The sequence below is a fragment of the Pyxicephalus adspersus genome, chromosome 10, assembly GCF_032062135.1.
Source record: "Pyxicephalus adspersus chromosome 10, UCB_Pads_2.0, whole genome shotgun sequence".
NCBI lineage: Eukaryota > Metazoa > Chordata > Amphibia > Anura > Pyxicephalidae > Pyxicephalus > Pyxicephalus adspersus.
The window spans coordinates 32,948,388-32,966,602 of NC_092867.1; the positions used below are offsets into that span (position 1 = coordinate 32,948,388).

At 36.4% G+C, this 18,215-nt stretch overlaps 1 protein-coding gene across 1 annotated transcript; it reads left to right on the forward strand.

Annotated features, from left to right (window-relative positions):
* The first annotated feature begins 12,191 nt into the window (after positions 1–12,191).
* Positions 12,192–17,081, forward strand: LOC140339423 (beta-microseminoprotein-like). The gene is made up of 4 exons (XM_072424126.1): positions 12,192–12,271; positions 13,828–13,936; positions 14,651–14,756; positions 15,962–17,081. Exons 1-4 carry the CDS (start codon positions 12,236–12,238, stop codon positions 16,083–16,085), a joined length of 375 nt encoding a protein of 124 aa, XP_072280227.1. The 5' UTR covers positions 12,192–12,235; the 3' UTR covers positions 16,086–17,081.
* Positions 17,082–18,215: the final 1,134 nt, after the last annotated feature.

The following is an 18,215-nucleotide window of genomic DNA, read 5'->3' on the forward strand; positions in this document are numbered from 1 at the left end:
CTGCCAGACCTTTACTGCAGCGTCTTTCAGTTGCTCTTTGTGGGCCTTTCTGTCCGAAGTTTAGTCTTCAACAAGTGAAATGCATGCTCAATTGGGTTCAGATCAGATGACTGACTTGGCCATTCAATAATATGCCACTTCTTTGCTTTAATAAACTCCTGGGTTGCTTTAGCTGTATGTTTTGGGTCATTGTCCATCTGTATTATGAAACGCCTCCCAATCAATGTGACTGCATTTAGCTGGATTTGAGCAGACAGTATGTCTCTGAACACCTCAGAATTCATTCCGCTGCTTCTGTCCTGTGTCACATCATGGATAAACACTAGTGTCCCAGTGCCACTGGCAGCCATTCATGCCCAAGCCATCACACTGCCTCCGCCATGTTTTACAGATGATGTGATATGCTTTGGATCATAAGCTGTTCCACGCCTTCTCCATACATTTTTATTGTCATTATTCTGGTAAAGGTTGATCTTGGTTTCATCTGTCCAAAGAATGTTTTTCCAGAACTGTGCTGTGCTTTAGATGTTTTTGAGCAAAGTCCAATCTAGCCTTTCTATTCTTGAGGCTTATTAGTGGCTTGCACCTTGCAGTGCCCCCTCTGTATTTACTTTCATGCAGTCTTCTCTTTATGGTAGACTTATATCGATACGCCTTCTTCCTGGAGAGTGTTGTTCACTTGGTTTGTCACTGCCACACTGGCCCATAAAATAGCCTTTGAGTCAATTGTCCAATTACTTTTGAGCCCCTGAAATGAAGTGATTGTGTAAAAAAAAAAGGCTTTAGTTCCTCACATTTTTATGAAATCTTGTTGTTCAACCCACTGAATTAAAGCTGAAAGTCTGCAGTTCAATTGGATCTGAGTTGTTTCATTTAAAATCAATTGTGGTAATGTACCGAAAATTTTGAAAAATAAGAAATAGGTTGTCTCTGTCCAAATATTTATGGACCTAACTGTACCTAATGTTTTATTTAGAGAACTGGGAATGTTCTGCCTGGGGTTAAGCAAAACGAACTAGCCCTTTCAAGCAGACAAATGAATGTAGGCAAAGGAAGTGTACAAAGCGGAGGTGGATGTTCCCAATGAGCACTGATTTATTGTCACACACCTTTTCACATCTTCCAGTGTCATCTGACTTTCCTGCTCTTTGCATCCAGTCAATTAATATTTCACAGCCACAAAGGAAGTCACTGGAAGACTTTTCTGCCAAAAGCTGTGATTACAAGTCTGAATGGTGAGCAGATAAGTTGTCCATTCAGTGCCAAAATATCTTAGTAGTGCTGAGCCACAGTAAAATGCCCCCTTGCCCATCAGCCAAATCTTACTGTGTTTATAACCGGGGGGATGTATGTGATGTACTTTAAATGGAAGCTTTACTTGCCTGTTCAGGGCAAAGCCAAAATTTCACAGCGATGTAGCCCTTACCAGAGGTTCATACCTATTTTACCCTAACTTTTCTGCACCAGAAGCAAAAGGATAAACCAATTACTTCCAGTTATGCATGAGCATGTAATCAGATCTGTTAACTGTCACAGATAGCCAAAAAGATTAGTGGTGTCATTTAGACTGAGGCACAAATTTCTTGTTGCTCAAGGAACCCTTGGCAACCTATGGAAGAACCTTCGGGTTTCAGGGACACCTCATTGAAAAACACTGCTCTAAGGTGTTCAAGAAAATCCACTCAAAAAAAAGCACCCCTCCCCAGCAGCATAAAGCCATCTCTCCTTTTCTTTCCTGCCATTTGATTCACCTGCCTTTATATCATAGCTCTGCGACACATGCCAAGCACAGCACTGTTGTATGGGAAAAAGGAGGTAAATTGCATGCTCCTCCATACTATGTAGTAACATGCATTTTCTTTGCTTCTGGTGATTGAACAGAGTGGCAGGTGTGTAAAGAAAAGGTATGTAAAGGTAATGGGGAGGAGTACACCTTTGCTTTTCATAAGGTTTACTTGAAGGGACATTAAACTTTTTTCACTCTTAAAAAGGGAAATTCATTTAGGAGTATAGGAAAATATAACATACAAAATACAAAAAACATATGATAACAAATGTAATACAATCAGTTATATAATGTTACAAAAAAATATAACCATCAGTTATTTATATATATCATACATCAGACTAAAATGACCATAAACATCTTTTCTGTCTCCTTATAATTTTAGATTTGCGAGGCCAGTTATTGAAGATCCTGAAAACTGTGAGGCTGTTCTTAACAAAGAAACTTGTAAATATGAAGTTAGGCAGAAGGGTTTTAAGCCCTGCAAAGTGGACGCATGGATTGCCTAAGGATACTGTGCAATACATTTGTAAACTGACGTACCATCAATAAAATTACAATATATATTAAGCATAAACAAAACAATCAGCAGATTGATATACAAAACAAAACCGAGACTACCTGCATGGGTATAGTTTAGTTTCCCTGGTTAGAAACATTCTAAATGATTCTTGATCTAGTCAGTTCTACGGTTCTTTAATATTCATTCTTGATTTGCATGTCCTAGTCAAGTAGTTCTAGTCAGATTCCTAATTTTCTTAGGTCCACATGAAAAGAAAGAGTACAAAACAATGACATACATCAAGAAAATCCTATATTATCCAGTACTTACCACAACATAGCAAGCACTATAAACAGGGGTGTAGTTGTAAAAAAGAAGAGGGGGCATGGTACTATACATGTCAAGCGTGCATGTGCATCGTTGTTATGTAAATGTTCCCGCCCCACTACACCCATGCCTATGTGTCACTCAAAGGGGAAGAAACTTCCCCCAGAGTGACGTCTCCATACCACAACCCACCAACTCTCCCATCGCAGGTCTGAGCCTGTTGAAAGAGACAACCTGCCCACCGCCCTGAGCCTGCCATTCCATACGGGAGACATGGTCTGCGGCTCTGGCCGGTGTTCCCCACCCCAGCGGGGTCTTTCAGCTGATCCCACGGACCAAACAGAACCGTGGACCACCAAAGAATTCCATTCCCGTGAAAAGTGAGGGCACGGCATTCCCAACCGTGCAACCCCTACTACACCCCTGATTATAAATAAACATTTTTAATTGTATAAAAATAGTTTGGCATGTCATCAGTTTTAATCAACTGACTATATTAAAAAAATCCACCAAAGATCTGAATAAGTTCCAGTAATTGCGTTAATAAAAAAATTAATAAGTGTAATTTAATAAATTCTATACTTGATCAGCTGTTTCCCTTTTTTCTACAATTTTTTCCAGGTGTCTGGAACCTTTGGTTATGTTTTGGCAACATCTATGTTTTAATGTCCACACATAATATACCGTGTGACCTGTAATGTATATGAACATACCAGGATCACTTATTGTAAATCTTCATAGACTTGATTTAATAATTAGTATATTTTTGTCCCATGACACCCAAGTCACATAAAACAATGTCCTCATCGGTAAAGCAGAGACTAGAAACCATCATATCAGTTTTGTGGACAGATTCATTTTGACCATCCAGTGTAAGCAAATATTTTAGGATAAGACTGAAAATTGGGAATTCCTTTTTGATGTTCTATAATGAGATCTGTAATAAGTAGATGTGAAAACATTAAATAATAGAGCCTGCCAAGTGAATGGCAGACAGTCATATAGGTACCCCTTGTTCTTTCCCAGGCCAGATGCTTGATCCACAGCCCAACGCAAACCAACCTTAGTTCCTGAAAAAAACATCTTTTATGTTTGAAAATGCTGATCTTCTGACCTTTACTCCAAGGAAATCCTGTTCCCAGTACACCTTTTTTATTGTGCTTTGCTGATTGCAAATCTACCACCATAGGTCAGAACATTATGTTTTAGCCATTAAGTGTATCTACTACCAAAACTTTTTTTCTAGTTCTAATCTTACCCCAACACAATATGTTGGCGATATATGCACATCAATCCTTACTTACTTTACTTGCCTTACTTTACTTGCTAAGTCAAAATATTAATAGCAGGCATACAAAGACTGCAAAACTTTCCCTGCTCATATATAGTCCTACTGTACACTGGAAAATAATGTAACTTAATTTCAATACCAATATTACACAGTATTTTATTTTTTATTTTTTGCTCCACAATAGCAGTTCTATAAATAAAAGAAAGATAACTACTTTAAATGATGCTGCTTTTGACAGTTATATATTTTTGAGCACAGGCTTATTTTTATTTTTTCTAAAAAATAACAAGACATTAGTCTTTTTTTCGTACAAAAAGACATTAGTTGCATAAAACATTTTGTAATGTAAACATTTTTTCCAAAACATGACCACTTATATTTCAATCTGCAGTTGTTTTAATTTTCTAAAGGTGTGTTGCTTCTTTCTCATATGGCAAACTGGACCATGAAGAAATATCATTCTTTGCTTTTGTGATTGGCTAGCTGACTCGAAAGGTCTCATTTTGGGAATCTCTCCAATAGGACTAATTTTTGGTACAATGCTTCCTAAGGCTTGATATATTTTATTGTAATGCAGAGGATACAACTTTCTTTATTTATATATTAATGATTTGCTGGCAAGTGTCACAGACTCTTGCATTTAGGAATGAATCAGGTGAACAAGGCGAAATCAACAGCCATTTCTTCAGCACCAGAAAAATAGGAATCTGCAACAAATTTTGCCAAAACTCATGTAATATATATAGATCAAATTGAGGAGATTGAGTCTTTCTGAGGAACATTGGAACCATCCTTTAAAATAGAACTGTCCTGCCTTATTCCTAACTTTATTATATAGAAAAGACATGCAAAGTCTCTTCTGCTAAAATCTTTGCCTCCTAGCATTATATTGTTTATTACTAATTTCTGATTGTAATATTTATTGGGCTATTTAGTATTCATGCCAATTATAGACAAATCATTATTTACAAATCATTATCACAATTCTGTATATATACTCTATTCCATACTTGCTACTTTAAAGTTTATTTGTTCTTCAATCTTTTAACCTCCCTAAAGGTAACCCCGAGTGTAGAAAAAAGTTGCTAAAATCGAAAACCCAGAGTCACACTCGGGGTAGGTAAACCTATGGGAAGGTTAGTAAACAGAGCGCTTACCTGATCCGCCGGTGTCCTGCGCCATCCATAGCCGCGATCTCCGTCTTCTTTCTTCTTCCCCTAGCCAGCTTCTGCACATGATGAATCACCAGGGAGTTCCGGTGACGTTGGTGCGTGTGTACGTTGCCGGCCGGGAGGGGCGGGAAATTCAAAATCCATTTGTATTGCATTCAATACAAAACAACTGTATTGAATGCAATACATTGGGATTATATGTGTAAAAGCAGTACATTGTTTTCAAGAACATTTTCAAGAACAGTATATATAATAGTATGAGTACAATGTGTATTTTTTTTTAAAATATAAAGATTATTTAATTTATTCAATTTATTGTTTTTCATGAGTTTGTGTTTCAAACTTTTTTATACTCTTATATTACTATTATACTCTTATTATACTAATATATTATACTGTAAAATAAATTTTCATGAAAAACAATGTACCGCTTTTAGACATATAAAACCGGAGAGAAATGAACCGCTAGGGAGGTTAATACTCTGATTTATGGAGAAGAACTTCATCTTAATATTGGCTAAAATATGTTAACAGTTTTAAACTGAAGTTGTTATTGAATGCATGTGGTACAGGCATGTGTTCCAATAATTATAGTTCCATTTTTTATCACTTTGATGTGTAACACCACCATACATAATGACATTACAGTCTAAAACATGTATAATAAGCAGAATGATGAGGTGTGGCCGACAATCCCAAAGCAATTAGTTGTACCAAACAGTATAAAGAACAATTCATTGTGTTGTTATGACAACATGCTACAAATAAATGTACTCAAACAATGTGATCTTTAGGTACACATACAACTTAGGAAAAATAATATTGTTGTAAATATTGTATATATATTAATGTGTAAGGAGCAAAAGCTACAATAACAATGGCGGTGGATAGAGTGTTTTGGTAGCAGTCACCGCTTTGCCCATCTGACAATAAAGCCAAGTGAAGTTACCAGCAGTTCCTATGTCTTATTCTCAAAATGTGAGAAATCACAGGGATTTGATGAGAAGAGAGAAACATGGATGAGAAATGTGCGCCTTAAATTTCATGACAGCGAACATGAAGACACAGGCAGGAAACTACATCATCCTTTTCACACAGAAGCCCAAACCAGAAAGGTGTAGTTCCAGATGTAGGAAGTTTGGCATCTTCTATAAAGTCAAATATATATTATGGAGCAGCCATTCTCAACCTGGGTTCTTCTAAGGCAGTAATTCCTAACCAGGGTTCGTCCAGGGGTTTGTAGGTATTCCTTGAGTCATGAACAGTTTGGATCTCTCAGGCCAGTTACAAATTACACCAAAGCTATCCAAGACTGGAGAAGATACAGATTTTATTAGTGAACCTGGGTATTCCAGCAAACCTGGAATCGATCTGGTCCAGAATTTAAAATATATGCTAACAAATAGCAAATGACTTTTAAGAAATCCATTCCAGGTTTGCTGGATCACCCAGGCTCACTGATGAAAGTGTATCTTCTCCAGCCTTGGAGAGCTTTAATAGATCAGGCTCATAGTTAGAAGTTAAGAAAAAAACATATATTCTTTTTATATAAGGCTTTCCAGTGGATCAGAATATGTCACTGTCACTACATCTACTCCTCTGATGACAGCGGAGGGAGGTCGTTACTGCTGAACTGAACAATAATGAATACTGGTAATAAGTTCTGATTTTTTCTTACATTAGCAATACATAGGCATAGTTTTTTAATTAAAAATATAAATATGTGCATATATATATATATACACACATTGAGAGAGAGAGAGAGAGAGAGAGAGAGGGGGTTAGTTTTTATTCTAGTACAGTAGAAGAGGGTAAATGCAAGCTAAGGATAAAACTGAATTTTGATTCCAGTTTCTCTCACTTATCATAGTGTTCCATTCGCAAATGTATCAGAGTTTTGCAGATGGATTAGGAGACTTTATATGCAGCAAGGATAAGTTCCCTTTATTAAACTAAAAAGTTTAATCATTTCTTTATTGCTTTTCTTGTTTTTCATTATTCCAATTAAAGTAGGTTAAGGCTTAAAGAAATGTCATAATTATTTTTGATTAGAAGTAGTATAATAGGAAAAAGCTCGATTTTGGTAACAAAACTTAATAAAAATGTTAATTCTTCTAATTCTACTAATCAAAAACAGAATTATGTACTTCCATTTTTTTATTGCACCAGTTTCACTTAATTATTGCTGGATATTTTGCTATGTGCAAACAATTAATACCTACTGATATGTATTCAGTCTGTTCAAATGTAAATTAGTAACTCCTTAAGTAAAAGCAAAATTAAAAAGCTAGGAGGGGGTTCCCTTGATTTGATCGGTACCCTTTCTAATCTTTACCACTTCTGAGAAGTTCCCTGTAATTAGTACTTTTTTAAAGAATCATAATATATATGAACTGAATTATCATCCTAAAAAGGGCCTTTTCATTTTAAAAGATTGTAAAATCAATTTTGGGATTATTCATTGCACATTGTCAGACACCTTTTCAATGTCTATCGGCATTAGTATGGCATTGGAATCCAATACAGATGAGGCTGTCAATGCTTCACTTGTACTTTTTGTACTCTCCTCCATACCTTTTCCCTGATAACTTCTCCTTGTTCTTCTAAATCTATCTATTAGTCAAAGTGTTGGATAACTTTTTACCATACTGATTAACTAATAGAACTGACATACACAAAGTATAGTGCTTTTTACATATCTGTGTAAAATAAAAATGAGGAAAAGGGGGATAATTTCAGGAGATAGAAAATTATTTAAAATAAAATCTCCTGTTATTCATCTACTTTTTAAACGGTTTCAAAATGCATTTTGGAGGGTTATTAAATTTTTTTCTCCTGGTGTCCCACTATAATATTCTCTATATTTAAAAATAATTATTTAAAAACATAAAATAAAAAAAATCTAAAATTAAACTGACCCAAGTAACTTTGCTTTCAACTATCAACTTTTATGTTGGTTAGCCATACCCATTCAATATTTTAAAGTTTTGCCTTCAATGCTCAAAATCAATGCTACCATAAGAAAATGTTTGTTTCTATTCCATAATGCCTCTATTTCCTTCATGTGTGTCACAACTTTGAGACTTACCCGAGGAAATATTTAACCATTTAAGCTCTTGTGCCCGTGTATCCCTTGTACATATTTTACATTTTTCCCATGGTACTTGTAGATAGTGTCCTGTGTGAGAATCAAACCCACGACCCTAAGATTGCAAAGTCAAGCATGCTAGCCACTGAACCAACCATGCAACTGTGTGTAGCAAGGGTTATTTCATAAAAAAAAGTTACCTGCTTCAATATGTCTACGCGTACAATCAAACTAGCCCTCTTAGTTTAGTTTAAGTTAGTTTTACCGATTTTTAACACAAGGGCATCTGAAATCATGATCTGTTCACATGCCACAGACTGCGATGTCATTGAGGTCTTTTCTTCTTAAACTGACACTTCATCTCAGCCCCAAACCCACCCCCAATGGCATCACTAGGGAAAATGATATCACTGAACACAACCATGCATGCAGGACCTACTAAGAAAGGTGCAAAACAACCAATTACTAAATTAACAAAGTTTGATCTTTATAAAATCAGTTGTTCTGTAAAAACTGTTGTTCAGCCAAAATGTTCTATCATATATCATATTATAGTCCTTTTTGCTTAATAATTAATGATAACTTTAAAAGACCTTAAAATATATTTCTAACACTGATACATACATTGCCCTGGAATAATAATTTTTTTTTTAATTGAATCTTGCCATCCGTGCCATCCGTGCTAAAAACACACCCCGTGCTCGGTAAAAAAGTGTTAGTGCAAAAACACCACACAAAAACGTGCACTGGGGTACTATTTGTGATCCCTCCTCTAAAGAGGAAGGGCCACCCTTTTCCCCAGACCCTCCGAAGCCAAGCTCCATACGAGGGCTGAGTACTGAGCCCACCCAGCCGAAGCTGGGATGGACTTACTTGCCCCCCCCCCGGCGGAAGCCAGAGAGAGGCCCTTTCTCTATGGGACCGCCAAAGCAGGTCCCAACAGATACTCAGCTGGGAGCTCTCCCGAAGAGACACTCCCACTAAGGGAGAGCACCTGGTTGTTGGGCCGAGGCACTCTCCAAGACATTAGGGCTAGCCCATAAGGTAATAGCACCCTCCATCAAAGTAAAGTGGCAACAAATACCACACCCTGGAATAATAATTGGGCACTAAATTTGCTGATATGACTCACATGTGCCTATGATATGTTCTTTTCACAATAGATTTTATAACCTTTCCTAATTTGCATTGAATGTGTTTTTGTATTTAATGAAATAAGTGTTTATGCTTTCTTTAGGTAATTGTATTTAATTATATGTAGGTACATTGCTAATTATTGTGGCTGTGGATACCTGTTCCACAAGAAAACAAAGAGCAACTGTACCACATCAACACAGTTATAGAATTATTAATGGATTAAAGCTGAACTCCAGACAGATATGTGAGACATATATTATTGCAACACTGAATTCATTAATACATCAGAAGGGGTATTATTCTAAATGTAAATTCTACAAAAAAAAAACCTGAAAATACCATGGCATCAAATTGTTGCAGCCAACTGTGTGAAAGAGCTAAAAAAAATAGGAGAAAGAAGCACAAGAGTAACTTGTGTTGCTCATATGGTAATAAGAACAATGCTGAAAAAGATCAGCTTATCAGTCTGCTGTGTCTCCTTTAATTGTCCAGCCACAGGCTGAGAAATGGACAAGAACTGCTTTTGCTACTAAACTTCAGAAAGAAATTAGGTCTTCCAGATCTGCTGCCCTATCAGATAGTGTTGTGTTTTATAGCAGAACTTTATAACTCCTAGTGTGCTTGTAGATGGACTTCTAAAAATAAATGATGCTGTCCTAGCTAAGTTTCTTGCTAAATACAAGAACTGTATGAACCTTTCTTTTTCCCGGCTCTTTTCCGCAAATGAAGGCTAAACACGTTGAACCTGATTTATTAAAGCGCTCCAAGGCTAGAAAAGATATGCCATCATTGGTGGACCCTGGGTGAGCTTTCCGTGGATATTTGGATATAGGTTAGTGAATAAGGGGAAGAACTTATTACTTCTGGTATCTGATCATGGAAGTAAAAATTATCCTATGTTTTTACATTTTCTTGCAAGGGACTCCTTGCAGAGGAATAATTCATATTAGTAAGTGACCAGCCTAAACTCTAGTCTGAACTTTAGTTATTGAACCCCAGTGTATTCACCGGGCTCTATTGTACTATACCACTGCAATGTTTTATTTCCAAGGAATCAATGGATCAATAACTTAAAATTACATAAACTGGCCACATAAAATTACCATAAAATGTGAAATGCCCAATTTGCAGATCTGCTAATTAATTCCTTTTCCTGGCTTTTAGTGTACCAAAGCATTGTTTCTCAAACTCCAGACCCTGCCAGGATAATATTTTACCAAATGCTCTGGAATGAGCTGTTTTTTTATTCAACATTAATAAATACAGATGAAACATTTCAGAGCCTCAGGAGGACTTCTTCATTACGGTAACAATGGCATAGACACAAAAAGGAACAAACCATCCCTATATAGCTCCTACAAACTCTATATGAACAGACAAGACAAAGACAAAGGGTTTTTTTTGGCAAAAAAAGATATTGTATTCAATGATAATTCTTTATAGAATACATTCACATAATAATCCACTGAAGAAAGTGCAACATAAAGATCTTTGCAAGGAAGATCCAATGTTCATCCAGTAAAATTATTGCTATACATTGGTTAAACTACTGTAACGTAGACAAAAATGACATGTAGCAGGGCAGCATTAGTTAGAACAATGAAGTGTGCGTGCAGCCGGGAGACCTGAAGCGTTTCGCCCGATGAAGGCTTGCATAGGGGTAGTCTCGCGCCAGCGAAGTGGTCGCAAATATTATAAGCAATGTAGGCTTATAATCCTCATAAACGCAATGTCATAAACCTAATTAGGTGTATGTACACCTAATTTTGATGTTGTGTAAATGGCTTCATTTTGCTTTGTAAATGTAGTCCTGTAAGGTTATTTTTTATAAATTGTGAAGGATTACCTCTAAACTCACTCTTTGTATAAGGTGATACAGATGCCGTTTCAAATTTTAGGACTCTCTGCCTACTTTTTCTGCCTACTTTTATTACCTTCAATCACATGAACCAATAATTATATCCATGTGATTCCCCTCGCAGAGGACCAGAGACATCACAGTCCTGAAAAACAACAAATTTTAGCCTCCTGACTCTCTCTGACACACTTGTTCAGAGTTGTTGGCCCAGCTGACTTTGGGAGAATGCCTTGGTTATCCAAGTTCTTAGGCTTCACCCAGCACTCCTTTCTTTCAGGCTCCAACTTTCTGAAAAGCACACTTCTTTTTATTATCATTAGCCAGATGCTTCCTAGCCAACCTAAACCTATGGTCTGGCGGAGGGATGAAGTGTTTGGTCCACCTATTTGTTCCAGGACACTTAAGGCTTGGATCTCAAATGTAGAGCTGCACACTTACTTACCAACTTATCCAGGCTCTCTAAGTCCACTCACAGTATATAGTGGTGTAAGTAAATAGTTCATACAAACCTGATAACCTTGCCTTTACATACAGTCCACTGTACCCGATTGACATTTATGACCATTTAGCAGTGATAGGGTCTTCCTTTAAATGTAACCGTCTTTTTGCTGACCTGCTACAGTTGTGTAGCCAATCAACTGGTAGGATCAGCAAGTAAATAAAACTCCATGTTATAGGGGGACATTTTGATTTTGCCTATGGTTATACTGTAATGACTGACTTAGACAAAAAAAAAAGGTGGATGATGATACTGTAGATTTTTACATGACTACTTATAATCTGAGTCTGCACATTGCATCTGGCATCATGCTATCACACGTACCTTGGCTGTTCATGTGTTCTTTTTAGAAGGCTTTTCCAATAAAATACTACAGCCTGATATAAATAGCTTTTTCATTAGTAATTCACAAAGTATCACCTTCCCTGGGGAAGTATGAGTGTCATTATGGTGTCTCATAGCCACACCTTTCCTTTGTTCATAAAGCTTTATAAATATTACTACACTTCATATTAATCCCTCATCCTCACAAGGACCTGTTGTCTGTTTGTGTACTACTCTACTCTTCAGAAGCGATGCAGCCTAACTATAATTCACGATCCTCTCCAATGGTAAGAGAACTGTTTGTTTTGCAAGCTAAGTTATATATATTTAGAGAAAATTCTGTATTATAAAATTATTTTTTAAGGGCTATTCACTTTTAAATTTTACTTACTTTTTGCTATTTAAAGCCAAAGCTACCCTATGTTAAGTGTGTGGATTGCAGAAAACAATCTCCACTTTTATTACTAACATTGACCCCACTGGGGGCATTCACAGAAATTTTTTTTTTACTTTCTGTTGTGTCTACAAGACAAAACTTATAGGAAATCTTTCCAATCTGACACACAGACAAAAAAGAGAACTGACAGTATTTTTACCACCCCCTAGTCTATGAAACTTCACTTATTTGGTCAATGGTAGCAGCCAACACATTGAAGGTGAATACATCAGCTTCCGCAAAGTTCTAAAAAAAGAGTCGAAAATAATTTATTTCCAACCCTAAAATTACAATTCTGAAATTTGACTTTTTATATCTCACAATAAAGATCAAATGAACTAGGTACAAAGAGAAGAGTACAGGTGCACTATTAGTGGTTCCATCCACCCTACCCCTTTCGATTTGGTAATCTGCCAATAAATCTCAATATGTACTTGCTAGTTATGCTGAAGCACAGACTGCAGGCTATTCAGGCCTAACATATTTAGGAAGTACTGGTATTTAATTGCAAACATTTAATGACCGGAAATTAAACATTCTGTGCCACTCCCTTTCAATTATTTCTGCTATGCAGCTTATAGATAAAGTTCCATTATAGTTGTATGTTGGGTAGTACATTCCTTCCATATCTTTCTACGTTAGGTACTAAAGCAACAACTTATTCAAGGTTCTTTGTCATGGCTTTTGTTTTTGTCAAAGGCTTTAATATGTTGTAAAATACATCCAATGTTCTCTGTAATGTAGACTATAATTAGCAATTATACTATTGCAACATTCTAGGTAAAGTTAATGGGCTGTGTCACAATATGATTTACTTACAGTTCCTAGGAACCAAGCAGCAAGCTCTCAGGTTATTTTTAACATTTATTTGACAGAGGATATCCCATTGCTTTCACCATAATATAAAATGCATGGGCCATATTTATGTTTTTTGCTCCCCTAGGCCAGCTAGTTTGTGCGGCCCCTTCCCCAGTAATAAAAGCATGACACAATCAAAACACACCATGAAAGCTGTTACACAAGGACAAAAGATCGAAAGAAGAGAGAGGGAGGGGGAGAACAAGCAGAAGGGAGAGAGAGATGTATGTGTTCCACAAAAGTTTAAAAGGCTATAATTGTAGTAAACATTTACAAAGTGTGTCTGATTTATTCAAGCACTTCAAGGCTAGAGAGGATACACTTTCATCAGTGAAGCTGGGTGATCCAGCAAACCTAGAATGGATCTGGCCCAGGATTCAAAACATTCGCTAGCTTCCAGGTTTGCTGGATCGCCCAGCTTCACTGATGAAAGTGTATCCCATCAAGCCTTGGAGAGCTTTATTAAATCAGGCTCCATGTAAGGATATGTCTTTTGATTAAAGAAAATATGCAATATAAAGTATTTAAAAGTATTGTGTGTTTCTACAGGTTAATGTGGTGGCCCTCATACTGGTTTCTGGCTTCTTAATAATGTCATGTAATGCAATATGTAATGAATATCAACCAAGACGATTAAGAAGTGGTGAAAAACCCACTGGTAAGGATGTCTTCATTCAAGTGACATACACAATGTGATAATATTTATCTAATTACAATAATATAATTTGCCCAGGAATTGTCTGGCACGTATTATATACTAACTGGCTATTAGTCAATGGGCAACAAGAAAATAAACAAGCTGGTCAATGGTAACAAAGTAATGGTGATGGGTCTCCAGTTAATGTTGAATTTTTTTTAGTTTAACAAATAAAGAATCCCTTTCTATTATTTTTTATTTGTTTGTTAGATCTATTAGTTTGTCTACAAACTTTCTCAGCTTAATAAATGTAAAACACTTTCACAATATACTAAGCCTTTCCTGTTCTTCCTTCTTTACTTCATTTTAGATCTTCTATGGTAGACCATATAGAGAGCATATGAACACCACACATTATTTTGGATATATAAGGATGATAGAAATGAATCAGTGAAGATATAATGCTGATCATTGCAGTTATTGCGCCTTTTTAAAGGTTGTGAAACCTAAAGCCAATTTCTAAAATTCCTGAAGATCCCCCACCAAATTGGTAAACTCTGTCTATCTTAGGCAAAACCAAGCCTCCATACACGTGATCGGATGACCATATCAATGTCTTTGTAACTTTCAAACATGTCACACTGGAAAATGGTGGTCAATTTTTGAGCTTTTGGTAGGAAGTATTTCAGCTATACTGATTCCCTAAATGCCTGTTCTTCTACTGATATGTTCCAGGCTGCATGGATGAAGATATCATGAGGGAATTGAATTCAGCATGGTCCACAGAGGATTGTATGCAATGCAAATGCTTACCAGATGGTTCAATAAACTGCTGTACAAAGTAAGTTATTACAAGGCTATGCAGTGCAATATTCAGCAATCACATGACCTTTCATGATCATATCCAGAGACAGTAGCATGAACACACTGTCTCACTGTAGCACTGTGCACACTGTGGTGTTTAGCTCTATAGAGAGGAAAGGGGGCGGGGGGGGGGGGGGCAAGTAGGAGGCACCACTGTACCACTGATCACTGTACACATGCTATCCAGCATCACAAAAATCCAATATATGCTTGAACATGTTAAAGTAACTTCAAAACTAATTTAGTTAGAGTTTACTTAAACACCCAAGATGAATTACCTGTAAGCCTAACTTTCCTGAATGTCTTCCAGTGTGTGATAAAGTCCTTTTTTGCCATGCTAGATGTCCTGTGCTGGCTTTAGAAACTAGTTACCCTGGTTCCACATGATAAATTAGTCTTTCCTATAGAATCTATAACATTTGTCTCTGGCCATATACAGGTAGTCACCGGGTTGAGGACATTCGACATACGCATCCTAGATATGAACAAAGCTTCCCTGCTTGCTGTGTGCAGAATGGAGGCTTGAAGGGGGGAGGGTGCGGTTTGCATGAGTTGCAGAAGGAATCTTTTGCTAAACACAGCTGAGGTTGTGTGTGATGCTAGGGGACTGAGCTCTTTCTGCACCCTCTTGTAACTCTTTAATGACCAAGACAAACTCTGCGGTTTTTTCTTTTGGCATATAAAAGCACAGCTTGCTCCAGAAGTCAATGAATGTCTAGGCTTCATTAGGATTTTTGTTTTGTTTTTTTGTTTTGTTTGTGATTAACTCACAATGAGTATTTTATACAGTAACTGACACCATGCTGTCTAATATTATGTTGAGACAAACATCTGTCCTAATTGCATTTATTAAAATAATGTACCTGTTCCAACTTACATACAAATTCAACTTAAGAACAAACCTACAGTCTTTATCCTGAATGTAACCTGGGGACTACCTGTATAAAACTTTAATATTTAATATTAGAGGAAACAGTCTGGCCCTACCTGACAATTAGGTTGCAAGACTTTTGTAACAAAGTACAATATGTAGAAATAAAACAAAAAAAAAATTCTGTATTTAACATTTTGTTTTGTTTTTGAAACTTAATGCTACCTAGTCACTACTTAGGTCTTAGGTCATCTTTTACACATTGTGAAAGTTTGCTTATATAAATTAAATAACCTAATCTTTCCTTGCAGGGTTAATAAACCTGTCCTTGCTGACCCAGAATGTGAAGCTATACTTAACAAGACAACATGCGATTATATAGTGAAGAGAAAGGACAACTCCAACAAGCCTTGTTTGTTGAGGGGAGTTATGTGAATGGTCTGTGTCATAAAAAATATCCAATCGAAGATACAGAAAAGACAACTGTGCAAAACAAAAATCCACACACTTTTTTGTAAAGGTGGAAATAATTTGTTTTATTACAGGTAAAAAAAAGCTAAATATTCTCCCTGTTATTATGCTGACACATTTTAGCGAAATTAAAAATATCCTTATATTTATGCTGTTAGTATTGTATAATTAAAATAAAATGAAGAGGAGGAAAGTTGGTACTAGTGATTGTTCACGGTAATTCATTGTAATACAATTTTTGTACTCTGCAATGTTTTATTTATTTGATCTGACGTATACTGATTTTGTCTTCTTAATAAATAAAGAATGAAAAAAGTAAATGAATATGATGGTCATTGCCAGCAACTGAATACATGCCCATAGCATTCCAATGATCTAAGTGAAAAATTAGTTGTTATATTAATATTAGTATATATATATAAATATATATATATATAGATATCTATATATTGCCTAAAAATGTCACATAACTGAGTCTAAAAAAAGCATAGTATAAACCGAATAACATTATTATCCTATCAAACAGAATAGAATAGTTAATAAAAGCAATGAATGAGACTTGCTTCCCTAAGTTGCCTATCAATCAATCTGTTGTGTATCAACGTAAAACTGTAAAGTAAATTCAACACACACCTGTAACTAAATGTTAGGAAGAAAACAATTTTAGATTTGTGTGCTTCTATACATTACTGTGTGCTACAGCATTGTTTATTTATAAACATTGATACTTTATGATTGCTCTTTATTACTGTAGGTATAATGTTCAACTGTATTAAACAAACTTGTTTATCCAAATGGAAATACTTAAAAAATATTAAACATGTAATAAACAAATCTGTATTCCAGGCCAGGTTACAATTTATTAAACAATGTGAATATGCAGCAACATTTTAAAACAATTTCTAAAAACTATCATGAACATTTGACATGGTATATGGCCAAAAGTGAACGGTCCCTATTCCAAAGAATTACATTCAGGTGCTTCCAGTTGACAATCTTGTTAATACTTTTGCAAACACAAAGAGAGCAAGAAAAGTTCCGTATTTTGGGGGGATCACATACATTTTTTCCTTTTAAAACATCACTGATAAGCAAAATACCAATGATAAAAAATATTTTCACATACTTACTAATGACTTTGTAAGAAGTAATGGTTTTTGTGTTTGAACAACTCTGACTTCTTCCTATTTTTCAGTTTTGTTTTGTGGTATGCTTTCTTAAGAATTTAGTTGGGGTAACCACAGAATTGTACGCGAGATTGTAAATCCTTGGCCTTTAGTTTAAATTGCATCTCTATAGAGAAATTAACTTCTCAAAGATTGGCCATATGAGGTAGGATGGCCTCATAGGTAGGGATAGGAGTGCTCCCTGGCTATACAGGCTTATGATCTCCATCAAATGGAGATATATAACATGGAAAATCCCTGACACCCTGCAATACTGTTCTGGCACCTATGAAGGGCAGAGCCTCGCTTTTAGATATGTCCTAGAATCTTTGGCTGATTTAATTCCTCAATGGATTCCCCCTTGTATGATGTCCCCTGACTATCCTGATGGCCATCATAGATCTTTTAGATGTATTTCTTCCTTCTGAAGAAGCTAGAGAGAAATGTGTTTGGGAAGCATGTTTGCTTTTCTGGGTCCCAAAGAACCAGTAGAAAAGACTAAAGGTTAAACCTGCAGCCTCTTGGGGTACATACATCACGTTTCCATGAAGGCTTTAGGCTGCTTCTTATGTGCGTGCCCAAGATCGGGCATTTTAGGTTAAAGCATACCTAAACGTATTATTTTTACTTTACATAGAAGGGTAGACAACCGCACCCTCAATTCTCGATCACCTAGGCCAGGGGTGTCAAACTCTGGCCCCCAACATCCTTTTTTTGGCCCCTAAAGGAACCCTTAATATGAATTGCAGCTGGCCCGCCACTGCATTGAAATAGCACCGCTACTACAATTAGCGGCATCACTCTTGTCTATAGACCAGTGGGCTCTCTGCCTATGCGTGGCCCCGCATTAGACTGTTTTATAGACTCAAGTAATGCCAGGAATTGTAGTAGCGGCATCACTTGCGTCTATAGACCAGCGACCTCCCTG